Below are 24,022 nucleotides of genomic sequence, written 5' to 3'. Positions count from 1 at the left end.
CAGGGGTTGGAGGGGATGAGAGAGAGGGACGGAAGAGGCGGGGAGAGAAGCATACCTGGTCAAACCTAGGTTTGAATGTGATTTAGGAAAGCAGCAAACCTGCAAACCCAAGAGGCGTTTCCAGTGAGGAAACTCAAGGCAAACAGAATCCTCCACAAACCCCAGATTCCCGTTTCTCTCTTATTTACGCAGACCCAGTATTACTCCCATTTTCCTTCCAACGTAACAAGATGAAAGACAACTCCAGTTTCCTACTTTAGTCACAGAGAGAAGAAAGAAAGCAAAGGGGACTGAGATTTCGGTTTTAGACCTGAAGGAACTGTACCAAGCTAAATTCCAAACTGTGAAAAAAACTTTAAAACTGAAACATTGACCCAAACCTTAACCAGAGAATTAGGTTTAGGAACAACTCTGATTTTGCTCGCGCTCTCTCTTTTTTTTTTTTTTTTTAAAAACGTGTCTGGCTGACTGTCTCTGTCTCTCTGCTTTTGGTTGTGGTGCATACCAAGTAAATTATTTGCTGATAGGTGAATCTCAGCAAATGCTTTTCTTCCTTTGAATTCCTGGTGAGCTTGTTGGGAAAAGTCATTTAAGTCACTTAAAACAATCCCATGAAAAGTAAAACTCAATTCTGAAATAAGAGTATAACTTAGAGCTTAAAAATAAATTAAATAAAGGAAACATTAAAAGATAAATGGAGCAGGATGCTCTGTGGCTGAGGTAATCTGAGTGGAAAGGGAAGAAGGAGGGTTACGTTAATAAATGATTAAAAGGCCTTAACAAGGGCCTATCAGGTTGACCAGGAAAGCATTCTTCTCTTCGGCTCCTCCTCGAGACCACCTTTTTTACATTTGTTCTCAGTGCTGATCAATATGGTTTTCATTTGCTGATTTCCATAATGCCATATGTGATCTGCCAGCCTGACATAATGAAGCTAGAAAGAGCTGAAGTCATTTGAGCATTCTCGCTTGCATGACTGTCGCCAGTTCACCAAATGCCTGTTATCTGAAAGTCAGTATTTTTCTTTTGCTTATTGACAAATACCAGCAGTGTTTGCCCCTAGACAGATGTAAAACCTCAGCATTGGGTGACAAATTTAAGTTAAGATTCAAGTTAAATAATACACTTTTTCTGGAGAGTTTTCTTTTTTTCTTTTTTTTTTTGCCACCACTCAACCTGTAATTTAAGTTGGATTAAACACAGAAAAACAAGATTTAAGTGTGAATTATCCATTTCTGAACACAAATGCTCACTTCTGTTGATAAAGCAATAAATCACGAAGAATAAAGCACACATACTTGATGCCACCAAAGCCTCAGGACATATTTATTGCCCCAATTCAAGCTTTCCTATAAAGATATCAATTTAGTTGGCCCACTACTACTTGTCTCTGATAACATTCACAGAAATTCATATCGAACGATGTTTATTAAATTTTTACTCCCTGTTAAAGTTTCTTTAATCTATGCTCTAGGATGGAGAAACATTTTTATCACATGTAAGCTTCTCACGCCTTTTTTTTCATTGTACAGCAAAATGAGTTTGTTGAGGTCATCTCACATGAGGGAGCTATGCAAGAACCTTCCATGATACCTGACATGTCTCATTACAAACTCTCTATATTGTGCATTGGTCACTTTTCCATATTCAAAAGACAATTTCAAGGAAAAGTGCCGACAGGAACACATTTCTGAAATGATTTCTTTTGTTTTTTGCAAGCCAGAAAAAAAAAAACAACCCCACAAGAAACAGTTGCATTCAATCAAAAGAACACTTCAAGTTTACATTTTAAAAACAAAACTATATTTAGTGACAGTAACTTCATTCACAATAGATTTTATTCCTTTTTACATTAAACACATTAAATAATGAATAATCTGGTGATTAACTGATAAAGTCATGTTTTAGTTCTCAAGAATGTGAAAGTCTGTGGTGGTAGTTTTGTCCTGGAACTATGAAAACAAAGTCACAGAGTTTTGCCAAAAAAATCTCCCTGAGTTTTCCCAAAAAGGTGAATGTGTCATGGCTGAGTCAGCACCCAAAGTTTTATAAATAGTTCTATCTCCAAATATTGCATTTGCTCCAACACGTAGTTCAAAATCTCTGCTTTATTACATGGGTTTTCTTTTTCCCCTTCCTTCCTTCCTTCCTTCATTCCTTCCTTCCCCCCTTCTGTCTGTCCTCCCTCCCTTTCCTTCCTTCCTTCCCTCCTTCCTTCCTTCTTTCCTTCCTTCCTTCCTTCCTCCCTCCCTCCCTTTCTTCCTTCCACCCTCCCTCCCTTCCCTTTTTATACATGCTTATCCAGCAAAGGACATAGCTGGCTCAAAAGAAAACAAAACAAAACTGAAGGAAGGCAGTGTGACATATATCTACAGGAAAAATCCTTCAAGAGAACCAAGCAGTCCCAGGGGATGAACACCAAGCTTACTTACTCAGCCCTTGCTTCCTTTCTTTAAAATGGATTGCTGTCTGTTTATTCTTTCTCATAATTCCTTTATCACCAGTAAAGGGATACTAAAACGATGAGATCTTTAAACTGGCTAGTTGCAGAACATGGACTGTTCTGAAATGTTTGTTGTTGGTGGTGGTTGTTTGTTAATTCCTTTGGAAAACACTAGCAGATTCTACCCACAAATGGGAAGATAGGAGTTCAGACATCACCATGTTACTAAAGAATCTTATAAATGCTGTTGCGTTCTGATACTAAAGTTGATAATGAAGTTAAATAGTGAAGTGCAGCAAAAAAATCAGAAAACAACAAGCCAATACAAGGATTCTAAAGGCATACAAAGGTGGAAAGAATGCATTTCAGGGACCTTTCCCTGGGGCTCTGAGATTTGGGGCTTATGGAAAAAGCAAAGGATAAAGAACACGTGGTCTGTCTAAAAGTACCAAGCTACCTTCTCTTGTGAATTCCAAATTAAGTAAATAGGAGCTGTCACATTACTATGGGGGGATTGGTGAGGTCAGATCTTTTAAGCACATTGAGTCATCTCTTTCCTTATGATAGTCAGAGTAAAAACCGTTGACACAGCACGAAAACCAAGAGAAAAGGTAATTTTGCCTAGATGTGAACCAGGGTGAAAGGCAGGAGTGATATTCTTAAAGTCTAGTGGAACTGGCGGCAGACTACACGATGGGGTATTTGGCCACTCACCTTTATGCTTTCCTCGAACATGGCCTCAGTTGTCTTAACTCTAAAATACCAGCCACCGGATCCAATTATTAGAAGTTATACAAGTAATTGCCACACTGAGAGGTCAGATCCTACCTCATAACACTATGATAACAACAAGTTAGAATAGTTGAAAAGACTCACAAAAGATGGAATCATAATCAGAACAGACTTCTAAAGTGAGGTAATGAGGTGGAGGGCATGGCAGGAAAAGACCAATCTTATTTGCAGAAGCAACAAGAAGACAAAGAAAGTTCTATGGACAACAGACAGATGAGAAAACTATCAGGGTTCTTCTGAGCTCTAGTGAACTCAGGAGGATTAGGAGAAAAATTGTTAGAGTAAGATGATGGCAGAAAAAAAATTTTTTATAACTGTCTATTGGTTTTTAATTAATTAATTAATTAATTTTATTTTTGGCTGCGTTGGGTCTTAGTTGCTGCGCGCAAGCTTTCTCTAGTTGCGGTGAGCGGGAGCTACTCTTTGTTGCGGTGCGCGGGCTTCTCACTGTGGTGGCTTCTCTTGTTGCGGAGCATGGGCTCTAGGTGTGCAGGCTTCAGTAGTTGAAGCACGCGGGCTCAGTAGCTGTGGCTCGCAGGCTCTAGAACGCAGGCTCAGTAGTTGTGGCGCACGGGCTTAGTTGCTCCGCGGCATGTGGGATCTTCCCAGACCAGGGCTCAAAACCATGTCCCGTGCATTGGCAGGCAGATTCTTAACCACTGCACCACCAGGGATGTCCCCAAAGAAAATTTTTAAAAGAAGGACCAAGGAAAGGCATTATCTCCTGCAATGTCAAGGCAGCATAAATAAGAAAGTTCAATATTAAGTGGTTCACATATAGAAAAAAAATCTCTGTGAGGCTGTTGGTAGTTCCTCTGCCACATAGGGCAATCCTATCTTTCACCTCTTTGTAGAGGGAGGTGTCCCCACCAAACTCGAGGGCACCTTTCTCTCCAAAAGGAAAATGACCAGGAATCTGCAGTACTGGGATAGTTTTGGTCTTTCTTTTTTTTTTTTTTTTTTTTTTTTTTAACGTAACCTCAAGATTTTACACTCTTCATAATAAAATGAAACATGAAGTTTAGAACTGGATCACTTGATTCTCTTATCTCCTTCCAGTTCAAGGAAAGGATAACCTAGTCTGCCTACTATAGCCTCTGCTTCTTGTCATAATGCTGCTCTCTGTGGGCAGAGGATCCTTGCCCTTCTTATACTGGGTCACACAGTGGGGGTGGTGCTTGCCACACTTCTTACAGGAAGTTCACTGGGTTTTAGCAACATTTGCCACACTCGGGGTAGCATGATCAGCTCGGAAAGCTGTGGTCTATTGTCATCGCCACTGTATCCACAGTACTTGCAAGAGCCCCCGAAATGGGAGAGTTATTCAAAACGTGAATGCTGAATGATGGAGATCTTTAGAAGCTATGAGAGGATCTGCAGAAGTCCTTAACGTGTTTTGTATTTTTTTAATAGCAGTAGCAAAATTAAAGAAGCAGGAGAAACAGGAGGCAGTAGTAGCAGCAGCAGTAGCTGTGGTCACCACGGCCTCAAGTGACAAGCTGGTAGTGCAGATGAAATCTGGTCGTCTAGATGTGGCTCCCCAGAAATCTGTGGCTCAGCGCCTTATCATCAGTAGAGATTTACACCCCTTCAACCGGGCTCCCAGGAAACACTGAACTACAAAAGAAGGTTTGAGCAAGGGTGGAAAACCAAGATCTTGAGTAATGGAAGGATTTATAGTCAAGTTTAGCAAGTGAGAAATGAAATGATGAGGTTAAGTACCTTATTAGTAATGCTCGGGTCAGGACCAGGTCAGGATGGGTTAAGACAGAAGAGCCCTGTCACAAGCTTCAGAAGCAGTCTGGATGGTGCAAGTCATTTTAAACATGGCCTCAGTTTCCTGAACTCTAAAATAGCAGCCACCAAATCCAATTATTAAAAGGTCGACAAGAGCAAATCCAAGTGTAATCAAGGAAGGTAAAGGAACGGGGAGAGTTGAGAAACCTGTCTGTGGAAGGCAGATAAAAGAGGGGACTGCATTATTTTATCTTGTGATCAATGGGGAACTCTACGCTGTGAGCAGAATTTCTATTTCTAGAGCAGGTAGGGTTCTATCACACAGCTTGTCCGATGGTTCCCACTTTTCAGTCCACGCGGGTGGTGGTGATTATTTTTAATGTATTCCTCCTTCAATAAGTCATAAATAAGCTTACCTATTCAAATGACCACAATAAATGATGAGAAATAACACACTGACCCATAAGCAGCAAAGACCCAGAAGGCAACACTTAAAACATAAACTGCCAAGAGCAACTTGATCGGGTTTCATAAATCAGAGCGACCATGCCCTAAAAAGTGGGAATGAGAGCTCCAGTAATTGCAGCCTTCTGTCTGGAAGCATACAGTAAAAATAGCCACAGTAAGCACTCCTCCTGACCAATCAATAGACTCCTATTAACCTCCCGGCCAATTATAGGATGATTGGCTAAGCAAACAAAGAATTATTGGCTGTTTAGCTGGGACTTTATTCAGGCCTCCCTCTTCCCCTGTTTCTCATTCTGTTCCTCTCCTCCCCACCCCCTTTCCTGTGAGGAAAAAAACTTCTGCAAACACCTGATATTCATCTAAGTCTCTGCAGTTGTACAGTCTTGTTAAATTGTTACCACCTTTTCCACAAGCAGTTTTGGCAATTAACCTCATGGCCAGGGACTTCAAAGAAAACAACTGTTGAGTTTAACCTCTCTGAGCTACCATAGATTCTTTTATGATTTTTCCTGAAACACTTTCATCCAGAGAGGAAAAAATGCAGACTGATAAAATGAATGTTTATTTTAATATTTGGTTAATTAAGGAGACCAACGCCTCAGACATGCGCCATAAAGTGGTGTGCTCGCTTCTCAAAGTATCCACAAAGTGAGGTTTTATTTTAATTTACATTCCCAACACATGTGTGCTTCTCTGCTTGTCCACAAATCCTACATTTGCTGGAATCCAAGGATTTGATACATTTGACCCTCTCTTGCCCCTGTTCACAAATCTCTCATATGTTTCTCCAAACTGTTTATAAGTTCAGAATGAAAAAGGCATGTAAAATTAATACTAAGAACCAAAGTTGCCATTAAAACTCTATTTTCATTTTATATTTTTACCCTCATAGATACACTTTTTACATTAAAAGCAAGGCTAATCCCCAACTCTCAGGAGAATAAACTACTAGCAATAAAGATCAAAATATATGACTGAACAAGCAATACAATTCTTCTTGAGTAATCTTGTGGCCTAAGTGTTTCAATGCAATTTATGCTATGTAACCAGCTTTTTACAGCTGTATATAATAATAATCATGGGCCTGATCTTACCAGCTGAAGGCAGGTTTGTGGAGGTGTGTTAACTCCTTCAGGCCACAAAGTTCATATTAGAATTTTAACAAAAGTGATTGAATATTTAGTAGATCCTGAGAACTACGGATTTCTCCTCTGTCTCTGGCAAGGTCAGGCCTTGTAAGATTGCCACTAATACTTTTGCCACTCTGTGAAATGAAGAACTCTACAAACGGTTTAGAGTATTTGTGTAGCTCTTCTAGAAGTACAATGAGGTTGAAATAATAAATCTGCAGCAACGGCAACAGAGCTTTTGTTTGTTATTTATAGTCACCAATACCTTCTTGTTATAATTAACTCCCCCCAAAGCCATACATAACTGTTCTCTGGAAGATGACACTCTATGGTACAGTACTACAAGATGTGATAATTTTGTTAAGGGCCTGGCTTTAACCAAACAGCATTTTTCTGCCAAAACTATCCCCACAAATCTAAGGGAGAAAGGAGAGAGCCCAGTAACACCTAGTTTTTGGAGATAGGCCTGGGGGTAAAGGTCTACTTTTGCTACTTATTGGCTATACTGAAAGTGGCCAAATACAAGTAACTATCCCTATCTTGTAGGGATGTTGTGAGGATACAACGGGGTTGAGTATATAATGCAAAAGTCACAAACTTTTATTTGGCCTGTACTGGTTTAAAAATCAGGAAATATCCATAAAAATGTGAATTTCCTGTCTCTCTTGACTAAATGGAAGGTCTGGCAACACTAAGCCCACATTTCTGCAACAGCGACATGGAATGGAGTAGCGACAGAACCTTAAATGCAGGTAATTTGCTATATATAGTTCCCCGGCTTAAACCTGGCCATCGGAGCATCTGAGTTTTTGAACCCTCCATGGATTGCTTAAAACAGAGTCTGGAACTGTGTTTGGTGCACAGTGTTTGGTACATAGTAAGTACTCAATAAAAGAACTACTACACCAGATAAAATCTGTTGACTCCAAAATGGAGAGAGGTTTCACAGATATCAGCTAAACATTTTATGCGGCACAGAATACATCAAGTTCTGGAAATAATTTTTTAAAACGTCCATGTATTCTGTTTTTATATATATGTTTGGAAAGTTTTTTGAAAACAGCATATATAGGTATATGTGCTGTCTTCAGAACCTTCCAAATATCTTTACGATCTAAAGCTCCTATAGCACTTACTTTTTATCAAGTTTCTTCTGGAATTTAGCACATACAATTTTGTACTGGTATTTACATCCCTAACCAACAAGTGTGTATTCCCAAAGCATTGTTGAGAACATAAAAATACCCCTAATTCAGGCAACTCAGGAAACCGCTAGTCTCAAACAAGGAAACAGGTGAGTGCTACTTCAGAAGGATACTTGCTGAGAGGTAGAAGTCTGTTAGATCTATGTTGATAAAAGAAACACCTGTAAGTGGGAATGCTGTACACAGCTAACTGTATCAGCAGAAGTGTTTGAAAAGTTTTCGTTTCTTCAGTAAGATAATATTTAAGATACCAATTTGCGGCTTCCCTGGTGGCGCGGTGGTTGAGAGTCCGCCTGCCGATGCAGGGGACGCGGGTTCGTGCCCCGGTCCGGGAAGATCCCACATGCCGCGGAGCAACTAAGCCCGTGAGCCTTGGCCGCTGGGCCTGCGCATCCGGAGTCTGTGCTCCGCAACGGGAGAGGCCACAACAGTGAGAGGCCTGTGTACCGAAAAAAAAAAAAAAAAAAAAAAAAAAAAAGATACCAATCTGCATAACAAACTTTACTTCCAGATAGTTCAATTCTGCATCAGCATACATTTTGAATTAGCGGGATCCAAATTAGGGACTTGATGGTGTTATCACCCTTTCACTGGGATCATGAGGATTACAAGGAAAAAAATTGAAGAACATAGAAGAGTGAAGCCTAGAATTCAAATTTGCCTCTCTAGCGGCAGGATTCTCTCATTTTTACTTTAATTACAGTCCCATACTCAAAGCCAGGCAAACAACCTCCCATTTTGATTAGGTTGTCTCAGACAGCTGGGGAGGGAGTGGGTAGAAATGGGCCTATGAGGTCAGTCATTATAAACAATCTGTGTTCAAAAGCAATTTTCAGACCGACCCAAACTGGTTCACAAGTACATAAGTGATCTTGTGCTACAAACAGTAACGTACCAGCTGTCTGTCTGGGGTAGACTGTGCAGAGAGGGATGAGTCCTCTGTAGAAGAGCTGAGGGGCTGCAGGGAAAAAGACAAAAATATGTCTCTACCAAGAAGAAGATAAAAGGCAACCTCAAATTTCAGGAGTATCTTAGCAGCAGCCAGGGAAGGTTTGGCAGTTCCTGCAAACAAGTGGCCTGGGTTGAAATTTGTGAAGGAAGAAAAAAATGAAATCTGTCATGAACATGAAGTTCAGATCAAACCTAAAACTTCCTCTGTCCGCTCTTGTTAAGAGGACTTTCCTATTCAGCAGAACTCTCCAGAGAGCCAAGTGATTTCTGGTCATTCTCACGGCGATAGTTCGCCTTTTCTTCCTTTTTAATTTTTATATTCTTTGTCAACTTAAGTCAAAGGGGGAGGGATATTTGTGCTGAACACTTAAGAACGATTTTAAGAAGGAACATTAAATGACACGAGGCTCTGGTGCTATGCTGTACAGTTCAATGAACTCCCGCGCAGATCAGCAAGATGGTTGGAAATGCCTCTCTCCGTCTGTTTTTCATCTCCAAAGTCTGTGTACTCAGTAGAGTGTGAAGAGAGCCTCTCTTTTCTTCAGAACATTCTCCCAACGGTCCTGCCCCCACCCCCACTCCCTCTCCGAAGCCCCTGCAGCAGAGAACAGGAACTAGAGCAAATGCTTTTGTGAATTAAGAGATCTTGTGAGCGTAAATTTGGTCAGGCTGCTCCTTTCTGCAGGCCAGACCCCGCTGCTGCCCCAGGATGTGAACTGTCAGTTTGCATAGCTGGTGATGAGTTGCAGAACCATCAGCAAAGGTGAAGACGGCAGAAACAAGAAAGATTCAAGACTGGTGGAAATCATTTCACAAGGAAAATTTCAGCCATCAGTGGGAGGAAGCTTTGAAAAATGCTGCCATTTCCGAGTCAGAATGAAGGAAAAATTAAATTACTGCCGGTGAGGCGAGCCAAAGTTGCATCTCCCTCCAGGGAGAGTTTTGATAATGGTAAACATTTGACAGCTGGCCTGGAGTTGTTATCTTGTTCTAACAGTTGTTATGGTCTAAATGAATATTTCTGATAAGGAAAGAGAAAGAAAAATTTAAACACTTTTATATTTTTTCTGTTTTAAACCTTAGGGGGTAAGCCAAACAAGTTTAGAGCCACCGAGAACGTACTCCAAACGCTGGAATGATCCTGGTCTGGAAATCTCACCAGTATCATCATTTCCATTAATCTAGATGATGTAATTCTTTGATGTAAATCAACTTACTAAGAAATTATCTTTAAACCTTTAGCTTCCTCCGCCACTCAAAAACCATTCCAATCGTTGACTTGAAGTCAAGAAAATAAAGCGTTAATAAAAGCAGATGTAAAAGTCCAAGAACGGAAGCTCAAGAACATGCAGAGAAATGCTGTACTGTTACAGAATCTATTTTTTAGCTACTGAGGATCAACCATCAGAAAATTTTAATCTCTCACAGATTTTATTATTTAATGAAATCTATTGGGCCAAATATTTCAGAAAGGTAACAGAAATAAAGCAGCCACAAGAAAGAATTTTAAACTTGAAAAGGACTGTTTACTGGGTGTCTGAGGGTTTTGCATCACCAGGAGCTGCAGACTGCCTGGAGGGATATTTCATTATAAAACACTTGCTCAATTCCTATATATAGCATAAGAAAACAAGTCTGAGTTATTGTCTGAAACGTTCCAGGTCTTCACAGGCACTGGATCTATCACGGTATCTAGACATGAGCACAGAAGGCTCGGAGGAGATGGGAAGCAGTCTGGCTACCTTATATGGATCTGCTGATAGTTGTGTCCTCAGAGAAAGCACTGAAGTCCTGAGAATACTATAACCCTCTCCCATCTACGTTAAAAAAGAATATCTACACTCCTAAATTTATGCTGCCTCTGACATGCTACCAGATGGGAGTTTACCAGGGGTCAAGAAAAGAGGGACCATGGCAAAAAGCAAAGAGAAGGAAGGAATCAGAACACTGTCCTCCTCTGGAATGAACAGAAATGTAGAAGTTATTTTCAGCAGATTTTATAAAATTTGTACTTTACTTGCCTAAAGTACTGGCATAAAGTCCGGGAAATTTAGTATAATATTTAGAATTCAGAAACAAATTCTTTGAGCATCTGCTTGGCGCTACAGATTGAGCATTTGGTCTCCATCTTCATAGGCCAAGGGAATCAGTCCACCTGTTCTGTAGGTATCCTATCTCTGTTGCTTGTATACTCAGAATGCATTTTGGCAAACATTACGCCCTAACCAAAGGAAACCTTTACCCAAAGTCTTTCTCTATTTTTCTTTAAAAATAAAACCAGAAAAATCTACCTTGAATCTTGTATTTGTGGGAAGTAAGAGTTTCATTATTTTTTTCCCCAGGGACCCTGCCCTGCCTTAGCAGGAAAGTATATAAATCGATATTAAAGTATGGTATTTTGAGAATGTTTCAAAGTAAGGTCAAACTGGTGTTAAAAACCTTACTAGTGAAGGCTAAAATAACAGTCTGGCTGAACAGTCTTAAGTGCAGCTGACTCCAATTACTAAGTACATCCTAGCGATTTTTTTTTTTTTTTTACTAACAAGAACAATGCAAGCAAGTCTGTGAGTTCAAAAATAATGTCAAAGAGAAGTTACTCATAAGAGAAATTAGATGAATTATCCCAACACTGCAGCCATATAGGCAGCTGACAGTTAGTTAGCTTCAGCACTGGAAAAGTTGAGTCCTTTCTTTAACAAATATTCAGAAAAAATAGAGGAAGGAGATTCTAAGAGGGAACAAATGCGAGGAAAAAATGCTTCTCTTGACTAAAACATCCAAGAGACTTTTGGATAAGAAAACATATACATAATCTAACCACTAAAAAATCATGAAAACAGGGCTTTCAAATAAAATTTCTAAAACATTTTATTATGACGGATTTTGAACACACACCAAAATAGACAGAAAAATATAATAAAACCCAAGCATCCTTCACACAACCCAACAATCATCAAGCCATGGCCATCCTGCCCCATCCACACCCACCTCTCTCCTCCTGTATTATTTTGAGGCAAATTCCAGATGCCATCAAATCAGACACAGTACATGAAGAAGCAGAGATCTTTCAAGTACATTATTCCACACTGACGGCCTCTTTCTGCCTTCACGTCCACCCAAAAATCATTTTTTTCTGATGATAAACTTCTCCCCTTCCCCATAGGTCGTTGTTACTAGTACTAACTACCCAGGGCACTACATGAATCTAGTTTGTTTATGCCACGTGGCATGCGGGATCTTAGTTCCCTGGCCAGGGATTGAACCCCTGCCCCCTTCAATGGAAGCACGGAGTCCCAACCACTGGACCGCCAGGGATTTCCTTACATGAATCTAGATAAACCTAGCATGTCTCAGATACAGAGGACTTTTGTTTTACATGAGGGCTGATGACCTCCATATACCCTTCCATTCTTAAAAGTCTATGACTCCTCTATGCAAACAGACATTTTGGACCAGTGTTCCTCCATTACTAAAACTGGGGTCACATCATCTGGTACCAAGGAATACACTATACAGTGGTCAAGGAAGTACAGTGGTTAAGACATCAGCTTCAGTCATACAGACCTGGTTTTAAATTTGACTCTGCCAATTACTAACTTTGTATCCTTGGGCAAGTTCCCTGTCTCCTCATCTCTAAAACTGGAATAGTAACTCCCTCATAGAATTGTTGAGAAGATTAAATGAAATAATATGTGTAGAGTGCTTAGCCAAGAATAATAAATAATAATTGGAAGCTCATTTTTAAGAATTAAGCAAGAGAATATTACACGTGATAAATACCAATAAAGAGAGGAGGTATGTATAAGGAAGAAAGGAGGAAGTGAAGGAAGAAATGGGGGTTAAAAATATTCAATTTTTATAAATCATAACCCACAACAAACCTTTTAAGAACTTAAGTATTTCAGTATAATTGTTTAATGGGAACTTTCAATAAGCTCATACTCTAAAACAAAGGGGCTTCAACCTGTTTATAACTGTCGATCCTTAAAAAATCGAATGTCCCATACACAGAGGTAAAGGGCCTTGGTTGAAGAATGTAATATTAATATATTACATTATATATTATATATTACATCTAATATAATTATATATTATATATAATTATATAATTAATTATATTAATATTAATATATCGGGGTAAGGACTCAGGATAGAGGATGAATGCTTGATCCCTTGTCTAAATGAACCAGCACAGTACATCTGTACAGGTGAACCATAGCAAAGCCAAGAAGTGACAGTACTGATAATGGAAAGTAGCAGTGGCGGCAATGGTCTCTCACTTGGCTTCAGCCTGCACCATTTCAGTATTATACTTTTGAAAAAAATCACTCAAATGAACAAAGGGCATGGGGAGGCATGCTTTTTGCTTACTTAACATTTGTCAGGACACTTGCAGATTGGGACAAAATGTATCTTAAATCATGCACTACCAAATTACTACATTACAATCCGTAATGTGCCCATGTCATACAGTCATTTAATAAGGAAAAGAACAGACATCCACATTTTATGTAAGAACAGTCTACCTACTTATTCATTAAAAAATCACAAACTAGAAGCTTTTTGCTGACTTTTTAATGAGAGTATTCTTTTCTTTCTCTCTCTATTTTGCATTCCAAAGTTGTACAAAGGTTATCCTAAGATGGCCAAATGCCAGAGCACTATTTCTTGGGGTCGAGGGGCGGGAGTGGAAAGGAAAGATTAGCAAAGTTTTTTTTCCGAATTTTGAATTTTATTTTATTTATTTTTATACAGCAGGTTCTTTTTAGTTATCTATTTTTTTAAATTTTATTTATTTATTTTTGGCTACGTGGGGTCTTTGTTGCTGTGTGCGAGCTTTCTCTAGTTGCAGCGAGCGGGGGCTACTCTTCGTTGAGGTGTGCGGGCTTCTCATTGCAGTGGCTTCTCCTGTTGCGGAGCACAGGCTCTAGGCGTGCTGGCTTCAGTAGTTGTGGCACATGAGCTCAGTAGTTGTGTCTCGCGGGCTCTAGAGTGCAGGCTCAGTAGTTGTGGCGCACGGGCTTAGTTGCTCTGTGGCATGTGGGATCTTCCCGGACCAGGGCTCGAACCCATGTCCCCTGCATTGGCAGGTGGATTCTTAACCACTGTGCCCCCAGGGAAGTCCTAGTTATCTATTTTATACATATTAGTGTATATATGTCAATCCCTATCTCCCAATTCATCCCACCACCACCACTACCACCCCCCACTGCCCCACTTTCCCTCCTTGGTGTCCATACGTTTGTTCTCTACATCTGTGTCTCTAGTTCTGCCTTGCAAACCAGTTCATGTGTACCATTTTTCTAGATTCCACATAAATGCATTATGTGGCTTTACAAATCAAGCCTCTCTTGGTGTGATTACCAGGTAAATGGCTGACTGTGATAACCACTTAACAAGGTTACTTTTCTTTAGTCTTTATCACACCTATTCAATCCTGCTGCTAGAATAGTCTTCCTAAACAGATCACTCATCACCTCAAACACTTTTCATTCCTTGTCCTCTATTCCAACTCTTCTACCAGCACTTTCCTTTCACTGTCTGGTCATAACCTCCCTAGACAGCTGAAGCTCCCAAACTTCCCCACACATATCCCCTCCTATATATTTAAAGTCGATTCCAGGTTGTCCTCAAATTATTCAGTATGTGTCTGCCTTGGTGCCTTTGCTTCTTGCCAACAGGAGTCCATTTCCTGAATCTTCACCTATAAAAATTCTACCTATTCCTCAAATTTTAGCTCAAATGGCTTTTTTATTTTTTTCACACAACTATCTCTCATCGCCCCAGTTAGAACTCATCTTTCCCTTATTTGTACTCTAAGAGGACTTGATCGGTCTTCTACTATGGTCACTAGAGTTTGATTTTTATCCCCTGAATTCCAAGTTTCTAAGGGTCAGGGAGCATACCCTTTTCATTTTTTGTACCCCTTAGAGCATGGAGCACAGTGACTTTTAATCACACTGAACTGTGCTGCATATTTGATATCTAGGAAACCATCAGTAATAACATTTACATCTTTTCTGATAAGCAGTCCACACAAGGAATTCTTTGAAGGAAATTTCTTAACTGGCTCACCAACTCCTGGACTTTATGCACTGAGCCCATCTGATATACGCACAGTACACAGAAAGAGCAGCCAATTCTCTCCTGACAGAGTGAGTAAGAAACTGAAGAAGGAAGACACATGTGTAGGAGGAAATACCAAAACCACAAATATGGAAACAGTGTTTGTGAACCTCTTTCAGCCAGATCACAGACATCTTTAATTTCATCACACTTCCTTAAAAGGAGCAAGTCGGGAAATGGGGAAGGGAAAAAAATATCTTTATGCTTTTTTTTTTCTTTTAAAGTCTTCCAAATTTTTAGATTAGGTCATCTGTAACTCTAAGGAGAATAATGTATAATCTTTGAGAATGCACCTTACGTTTCTTGGCCTTTTGGCTAAGATCAAGTAAAGAATGTATCTAGATTTCAGAATTTCAACCACTAGCAATTAATACAAGGTACATGCTAGGGCAAAATAAACATAAATAAAAAATTAAGAGTAACTCTTGTTGGTTATCCATTTTAAATGTAGTAGGAAATGCATATACTATTACTTTTAAAATGCAACCACGGGACTTCCCTGGTGGCGCAGTGGTTAAGAATCCACCTGCCAACGCAGGGAACACGGGTTCCAGTCTGGGAAGATCCCACATGCCGCAGAGCAATTAAACCCGTGTGCCACAAGTATTGAGCCTGTGCTCTAGAGCCCGTGAGCCACAACTACTGAGCCTGTGTGCCACAACTACTGAGGCTGCACACCACAACTACTGAAGCCCTCAGGCCTAGAGCCTGTGCTCCGCAACATGAGAAGCCACCAAAATAAGAAGCCCACGTACTGCAACAAAGAGTAGCCTCACTCGCCGCAACTAGAGAGAGCCCGCGCACAGCAACGAAGACCCAACGCAGCCAAAAATAAATAAATAAATAAATAAAATATAATATAATATAACTACCCTCGGGGGATATCTAAGAGTTAGTGCTACAAACACACATGCCAAAGCACATGTGCAGGCCCCAGTCCTTCCAACACCACGGACCCCTTTCTGTCACACCTCCCAGTTGTATTTCTAAAATGGCCTTGGGATTGACATATACACAGTGCTATATTTAAAACAGACAACTATGGGACTTCCCTGGTGGTCCAGTGGTTAAGACTTCACCTTCCAATGCAGGGGGTGCGGGTTTGATCCCTGGTTGGGGAGCTAAGATCCCACATGCCTCGTGGCCAAAAAACCAAAACATAAAACAGAAGCAATATTGTAACAAATTCAATAAAGACTTAAAAAATGGTCCACATCAAAAAAAAATCATAATACAAATAAAAAAATAACACAGATAACCATCAGGACCTACTGATAGCACAGGGTACTCTGCTCAGTATTATGTAACAATCTAAATGGGGAAAGAATTTGAAAAAGAATAGATACAAGTATATGTATAACTGAATCACTTTGCTGTACACCTGAAACTAACACAACATTGCTAATCAGCTATACTCTAATATAAAATAAAAAGTCAAAAAGAAAACAATAACTCTTGAAAATCCAAAAATAAAACTCATCTCTGTCTCCTCATAATTGAGTTGCTTTTTTCCTATATCTAATAGATGTAATGAACATGCAAGAAAAGGCAAAAAATGAGTTTAAATATAACTTGCCAAAGATAACAGCTAATTTAGGGTGGCATTTGAAATAAAGTCTCTCCTTTTTATGAATGTATTGCTGATGAAAATTTTACAACTTAATATCTTTATACTCATCATCATAATTAAAATATTATGAGTATGAAAAGTATTCCCAAACACTACATCTTCTTTTCTTTTTTAAAAAAAATTTTTGGCTGCATTGGGTCTGTTGCTGTGCATGGGCTTTCTCTAGTTGCGGTGAGCAGGGGCTACTCTTTGTTGTGGTGCACAGGCTTCTCACTGTGCTGGCTTCTCCTGTTGCGGAGCACGAGCTCTAGGTGTGCGGGCTTCTAGGTGTGCGGGCTTCAGTAGTTGTGGCACGTGGGCTCAGTAGTTTTGGTGCACGGGCTTAGTTGGTCCATGGCATGTGGGATCTTCCCGGATCAGGGCTCGAACCCATGTCCCCTGCATTGGCAGCTGGATTCTTAACCACTGTGCCACCAGGGAAGTCCCCCAAAACACTACATCTTCCGAAAGCAATAACCCCAAAGAAGAAAAATTTTGTTAGTTTTCTGCTGAATTCCTAAATATAGCTGTCATTTGGACCAAGAGCCAAAAATCAAATGTTATGGTAAAAAATCCTAGCATTTCAACAAAGCAAGACTCTTATTCCAACAACAATTCTTAAACACCTGAAACAATCAAATACACTACATTCTCCATTTTATTTCTCAATGTCTCAACATTGCCCATAGATGGATAATTTATTTTATCACTATAATAATCAAGTCAACAGAAAAATGCAAAATTGCTTACTAGAAAATGTTTATAATTGTTGAAGTATATCCCAAGTATATCTCCTACAGAGTAAGTTTGTCCTTCTACAAGTCATATAGCTGTAGTATAACAATAACCTATTCAACTGTACTGTGAAAGTAGATATTCCTACACTCTCCATATGTATTCAACACTGGTCAATTATTCAATCTAAGACTGGGCTCCCTTTACTCATTCTGAAACTGGGGCCTCTGACCCCTAAGATATTTGCTGGGGTTAAGCTTAGATTTGTGGTTTTATCAAAGTTAAGACTTCTAAAGCTGTGCTGTCCAATCTGATTGTCACTAGACACAAATGGCTATTTAAATTTCAATGAATCAAAATTAAATTTGAAATTCAGCTCCTTAGTTACATTCATCACCCCTCCAGTGCTCAAAGGCTACACGTGGCTCTCATATTGGACAGCAAAGATCTAGCACTTTTCCATCATCACAGAAAGTTCTATTGTACGGTTCCATTCTAAGGATGACCGGTCTTATAGGTCATATTTGCTTTAGTGCCATGGCTTCAGGGAAAAGTGAAAGATAGAACTGATAATGAAAAAATGCCACCTATCAAGTTTGTTCTTTTATTTCTAGGCTGAGAATCAAATCGTTACAATGTTTCAGACTAGAGTTACCACCTCCTCAGGATCTAAAAACATGAAAGAAAAAACATGGTCCCCTTGGCAGATTCAAAGAAAACAAACCAACCAAAACAACTACAATTACAACAAAACAAAAACTCCACCATGGTCCATAGAGCACATGGGCTGTTCTACTGATGAGAAACTCAGTGCTAAGCATTTTGGACAAAAATAGTGCTCCCATTATTTAAAAAATGCTCACATCTGCGATATACACATATAGTACTTAGTAGGTACGTGCATTTTCGCCGACCCAGAAGATAGGCTTCCTCTGGCTAATAACTGGCTTGCGGAAGCAAGATGGTCAAATGATACAAACAAAGGTTTTGAAACCAGATAGGAGCTAGGTCCTGTATCCCTTCATACATGTTCACTAGTTACATGACTTTTGAGCAAGTTACTGAATCTCTCTGAATCTGAATTTGCCAAAAAAGAAAGAAGCAAAAATCAGGTCAACCTCCCAGGCTTGTTCAGTATTAAGAATATAATGTATGTCTGGCATCAACTAGCATAGTATGTGACACAATGAGTTGCACCAGTAACTATTCTAGAAGACAAAAAAACCCACAAAAAACCACTCATTCACAGTACACAATAACAATGCTACTGGTAACAGCTATTAGTAAACTAAATCTTTTTATTTAAAAACAGCTTTATTGAGCAATATCTCACTCATCATACACATCACCCTTTTGAAGTGGAAAACTTCCCTAACATGGGAAAGGAAATAGTCACCCAAGTCCAGGAAGCACAGAGTCCCATACAGGATAAACCCTAGGAAAAACACACCAAGAAACATGTTAATCAAACTAACAAAAATTAATTGAAAGAAAAATTATTAAAACCAGCAAGGGAAAAACAACAAATAACATACAAGGAATCGCCATAACGTTATCAGCTGATTTTTCAGGGGAAACTCTGCAGGACAGAAGGGAGTGGCAGGATACACTTCAAGTGATGAAAGAGAAAAACCTACAACCAAGATTCCTCTACCCAGCAAGGATCACATTCAAATTCAATAAAGTCAAAAGCTTTTCAGACAAACAAAACCTAAGAGAATTCAGAACCACCAAACCAACTTTATAACACATGCTAAAGAAACTTCTAAGCAGAAAACACAACAGAAGAAAAAGACACACAGAAACAAACCCCAAACAATTAAGAAAATGGTAATAGGAACATACATATCAATAATAACCTTGAATGTAAACGGATTAAATGCCCCAACCAAAAGACACAGACTGGCTGAATGGATACAAAAACAAGACCCATATATATGCTGTCTACAAGAGACCCACTTCAGACCTAGGGACACATACAGACTGAAAGTGAAGGGATGAAAAAAGATATTCTATGCAAATGGAAATCAAAAGAAAGCTGGAGTAGCAATACTTGTATCAGAAAAAACAGACTTTAAAATAAAGACTGTTACAAGAGACAAGAAGGGACACTACATAATGACCAAAGGATCAATCCAAGAAGATATAAAAATTATAAATGTTTATGCACTCAACACAGGAGCACATCAACACATAAGGCAAATGCTAACAACCATGAAAGCAGAAATCGACAGTAACACAATAATACTAGGGGACTTTAATACACCACTTATACCAACGGAGAGATCATCCAAACAGAAACTAACTAAGGAAACACTAGCTTTAAATGACACAATAGACCAGACAGATCTAATTGGTACTTAAAGAACATTCCACCCAAAAGTGGCAGAATACACTTTCTTCTCAAGTGCACATGGAACATTCTCGAGGATAGATCACATCTTGGGTCACAAATCAAGCCTCAGAAAATTTAAGAAAACTGAACTCATATCAAGCATCCTTTCTGACCACAATGCTATGAGATTGGAAATCAATTACAGGAAAGAAACTGTAAAAAAAAACCCCAACAACACATGGAGGCTAAACAATGTGCTACTAAGTAACCAAGAGATCACTGAAGAACTCAAACAAGAAATAAAAAAATACATACAAACAAATGACAACAAAAACACGATGACCCAAAACTTATGGGATGCAGCAAAAGCAGTTCTAAGAGGGAAGTTTATAGCAATTCAATCGCATCTCAAGAAACAAGAAAAATCTCAAATAAACAATCTAACCCAACACTTAAAACAACTAGAGAAAGAAGAACAGAGAAAACCCAAAGTCAGTGAAAGGAAAGAAATCATAAAGATCAGAGCATAAATAAATGAAATAGAAATGAAGAAAATAATAGCAAAGATCAATAAAACGAAAAGCTGGCTCTTTGAGAAGATAAACAAAATTGATAAACCTTTAGCCAGATTCGTCAAGAAAAAAAGGGAGAGGACGCAAATCAATAAAATTAGAAATGAAAAAGAAGAAATCACAACCAACACTGCAGAAATACAAAGGATTATAAGAGACTACTACAAACAACTATATGCCAATAAAATGGACAACCATGAAGAAATGGACAAATTCTTGGAAAGGTACCATTTTCTAAGACTGAACCAGGAAGAATTAGAAAATATAAACAGACCTATCACAAGTAAAGAAATTGAAACTGTAATTAAAAATCTTCCAACAAACAAAAGTCCAGGACCAGACGGCTTCACAGGAGAGTTCTATCAAACATTTAGAGAAGAGCTAACACTGATCCTTCTCAAACTCTTCCAAACAATGGCAGAGGGAGAAACACTCCCAAATTCATTCTATGAAGCCACCATCACCCTGATCCCCAAACCAGAAAAAGATATCACACAAAAAAATTATAAACCAATATCACTGATGAACACAGATGCAAAAATCCTGAAAAAAACACTAGCAAACAGAATCCAACAGCACATTAAAAGGATCATACACCACGATCAAGTGGGATTTATCCCAGGGATGCAAGGATTCTTCAATATACGCAAATCAATCAATGTGATACACCACATTAACAAATTAAGAAATAAAAACCATATGATCATCTCAGTAGATGCAGAAAAAGCTTTTGACAAAATTCAACACCCATTTATGATAAAAACTCTCCACAAAATGGGCATAGAGGGAACCTACCTCAACATAATAAAGGCCATATATGACAAACCCACAGCAAGCATCATACTCAATGGTGAAAAACTGAAAGCATTTCCACTAGGATCAGGAACAAGACAAGGATGTCTACTCTTGCCACTCTTATTCACCATAGTTTTGGAAGTCCTAGCCACAGCAATCAGAGAAGAAAAAGAAATAAAAGGAATACAAATTGGAAAAGAGGAAGTTAAACTGTCACTATTTGCCAATGACATGATACTATACATAGAAAATCCTAAATGTGCCACCAGAAAACTACTAGAACTAATCAGTGAATTTGGTAAGGTTGCAGGATACAACATTAATGCACAAAAATCTCTGGCATTCCTATATACCAAAAACGAAAAATCAGAAAGACAAATTAAGGAAACACTCCCATTTACCCCTGCAACAAAAAGAATAAAATACCTAGGAATAAACCTGCCTAAGGAGGCAAAAGACTTGTACTCAGAAAACTATAAAACACTGATGAAAGGAATCAAAGACGACATAAACAGATGGAGAAATATACCATGTTCTTGGATTGGAAGAATCAATATTGTGAAAATGACTATACTACCCAAAGCAATCTACAGAAATCTACAGATTCAATGCAATCCCTATCAAACCACCAATGGCATTCTTCACAGAATTAGAAGAAAAAAAGCTTACTGTTTCTATGGAAACACAAAAGACCCTGAATAGCCAAAGCAATCTCGAGAAAGAAGAATGGAGTTGGAGGAACCAGGCTCCCCAACTTCAAACTATACCACAAAGCTACAGTAATCAAGACAGTATGGTACTGGCACAAAAACATAAATATAGATCAATGGTACAGGATAGAATGCCCAGAGATAAACCCACGCACATATGCATACCTAATTTATGATAAAGGAGGCAAGAACATACAATGGAGAAAAGACAGCCTCTTCAGTAAGTGGTGTGGGGAAAACTGAACAGCTACATGTGAAAGAATGAAATTAGAACACTACTTAACACCATACACAAAAATAAACTCCAAATGGATTAAAGACTTAAATGTAAGACCAGACACTATAAAAATTTTAGAGGAAAACATAGGAAAAACACTCTTTGACATAAACCACAGCAAGATCTTTTTTGACCCACCTCCCAGAGTAAGAGAAATAAAAGCAAAAGTAAACAAATGGGACTTAATTAAATTTAAAAGCTTTTGCACAGCAAAGGAAACCATAAACAAAACAAAAAGACAACTCTCAGAATGGGAGAAAATATTTGCAAGTGAAACAACAGACAAAGGATTAATCTCCAAAATATATAAACAGTTCATGGGGCTCAATATCAAAAAAACAAACAATCCAGTTAAAAAATGGGCAGACGACCTAAATAGACATTTCACCAAGGAAGACACACAGTTGGCCAAGAGGCACATGAAAAGATGCTCAACATCACTAATTATTAGAGAAATGCAAATCAAAACTACAACAAGTGGGGCTTCCCTGGTGGCACAGTGGTTGAGAGTCCGCCTGCCGATGCAGGGGACACAGGTTTGTGCCCTGGTCTGGGAAGATCCCACATGCCACGGAGCGGCTGGGCCCGTGAGCCATGGCCACTGAGCCTGTGCATCCAGACCTGTGCTCCGCAACAGGAGAGGCCACAGCAGTGAGAGGCCCGCGTACCACAAAAAAAAAAACCAACAACAAAAAAAACAAACTACAACGAGGCATCACCTCACACAAGTCAGAATGGACATTATCAAAACACCTAGAAACAATAAATGCTGGAAAAGTTGTGGTGAAAAGGCAACCCTCCTACACTGTTGGTGGGAATGTAAATTGATACAACCACTATGGAAAACAGTATGGAGGTTCCTTAAAAAACTAAAAATAGAACTACCATATGGGGAATTCCCTGGTGGCACAGTGGTTAAGAATCCGCCTGCCAATGCAGGGGACACGGGTTCAAGCACTGGCCCAGGAAGTTCTCACATGCCGCAGAGCAACTAAGCCCATGTGCCACAACTACTGAGCCTGTGCTCTAGAGCCTGTGAGCCACAACTACAGAGCCAGAATGCCACAACTACTGAAGCCTGCATGCCTAGAGCCCATGCTCCATAACGAAGAGCAGCCTCCACTCACCACAACCAGAGGAAGCCGATGCGTGGAGACAAAGACCCAACACAGCCCAAAATTAATTAATTAAAAATTATATTTTAAAAAAAAGAACTACCATATGACCCAGTAATCCCACTACTGGACATATACCCTGAGAAAACCATAATTCAAAGAGACATGCACCACAATGTTCATTGCAGCACTATTTATCATAGCCAGGACATGGAACCAACCTATATGTCCATCGACAGATGAATGGATAAAGAAGATGTGGCACATATATACAATGGAATATTACTCAGCCATAAAAAGAAACAAAATTGAGTTATCTGTAGTGAGGTGGATGGACCTAGAGTCTGTCATTCAGAGTAAACTAAGTCAGAAAGAGAAAAACAAATACTATATGCTAATGTGTTTATATGGAATCTAAAAAATATAAATACATATATATAGGTTATATTCTGTTGGACAATATATCCTTAGCTTATTTTTTTTTTGAATTTTAGAATTTTATTTATTTTTTTATACAGCAGGTTTCTATTAGTTACCCATTTTATACCTATTAGTGTATATATGTCAATATAGCCAATATTTTATAAAAAAATTAATGGAGCATAACCTTTAAAAATTGTGAATCACTATATTGTATACCTGTAACTTATATAATATTGCACAGCAACTATACTAATAAAAATTTTTATTCTGAAAAAAAATGATACTGATGAACCTAGTTGCAGGGCAGTAATAAAGAGGTAGATATAGAGAATGGACTTGAGGACATGGGGTGGGAGGGTGAAGCTGGGGCGAAGTGAGAGTAGCATCGACGTATATACACTACCGGATGTAAAATAGTTGGCTGGTTGGAAGCAGCAGCATAGCACAGGGAGATGGGCTCGGTGCTTTGCAATGACCTAGAGGGGTGGGATAGGGAGGTTGGGAGGGAGGCTCAAGAGGGAGGGGATATGGGGACACGTGTATGCATATGGGCAATCGCTTTGTTGCGCAACAGAAAGTAACACAGTTTTGTGAAGCAA

General features: G+C 39.1%; 1 protein-coding gene across 6 annotated transcripts in view; it reads right to left on the bottom strand.

The window, feature by feature from the left end:
• BCAS3 (BCAS3 microtubule associated cell migration factor) overlaps positions 1 to 24,022 on the bottom strand; it is a 564,511-nt gene that overhangs the window by 201,337 nt on the left and 339,152 nt on the right. For 2 of the 6 annotated variants that reach the window (XM_067021771.1, XM_067021772.1), the window contains one exon: positions 18,479 to 18,631. The exons of the other annotated variants lie outside the window; for them this stretch is intronic. In XM_067021771.1, coding sequence (XP_066877872.1) covers positions 18,495 to 18,631 — 137 coding nt within the window. In that variant the 3' untranslated portion in view covers positions 18,479 to 18,494. Of the gene's footprint in view, positions 1 to 18,478; positions 18,632 to 24,022 lie in introns of those variants that run through there. 6 annotated transcript variants of the gene reach the window in all.

Source organism: Kogia breviceps, chromosome 19 (genome assembly GCF_026419965.1).
Source record: "Kogia breviceps isolate mKogBre1 chromosome 19, mKogBre1 haplotype 1, whole genome shotgun sequence".
NCBI classification, from domain to species: Eukaryota; Metazoa; Chordata; class Mammalia; order Artiodactyla; family Physeteridae; genus Kogia; species Kogia breviceps.
Note: the sequence above shows the minus strand (reverse complement) of the source record. Positions and strands in the feature narration are given on the sequence as shown.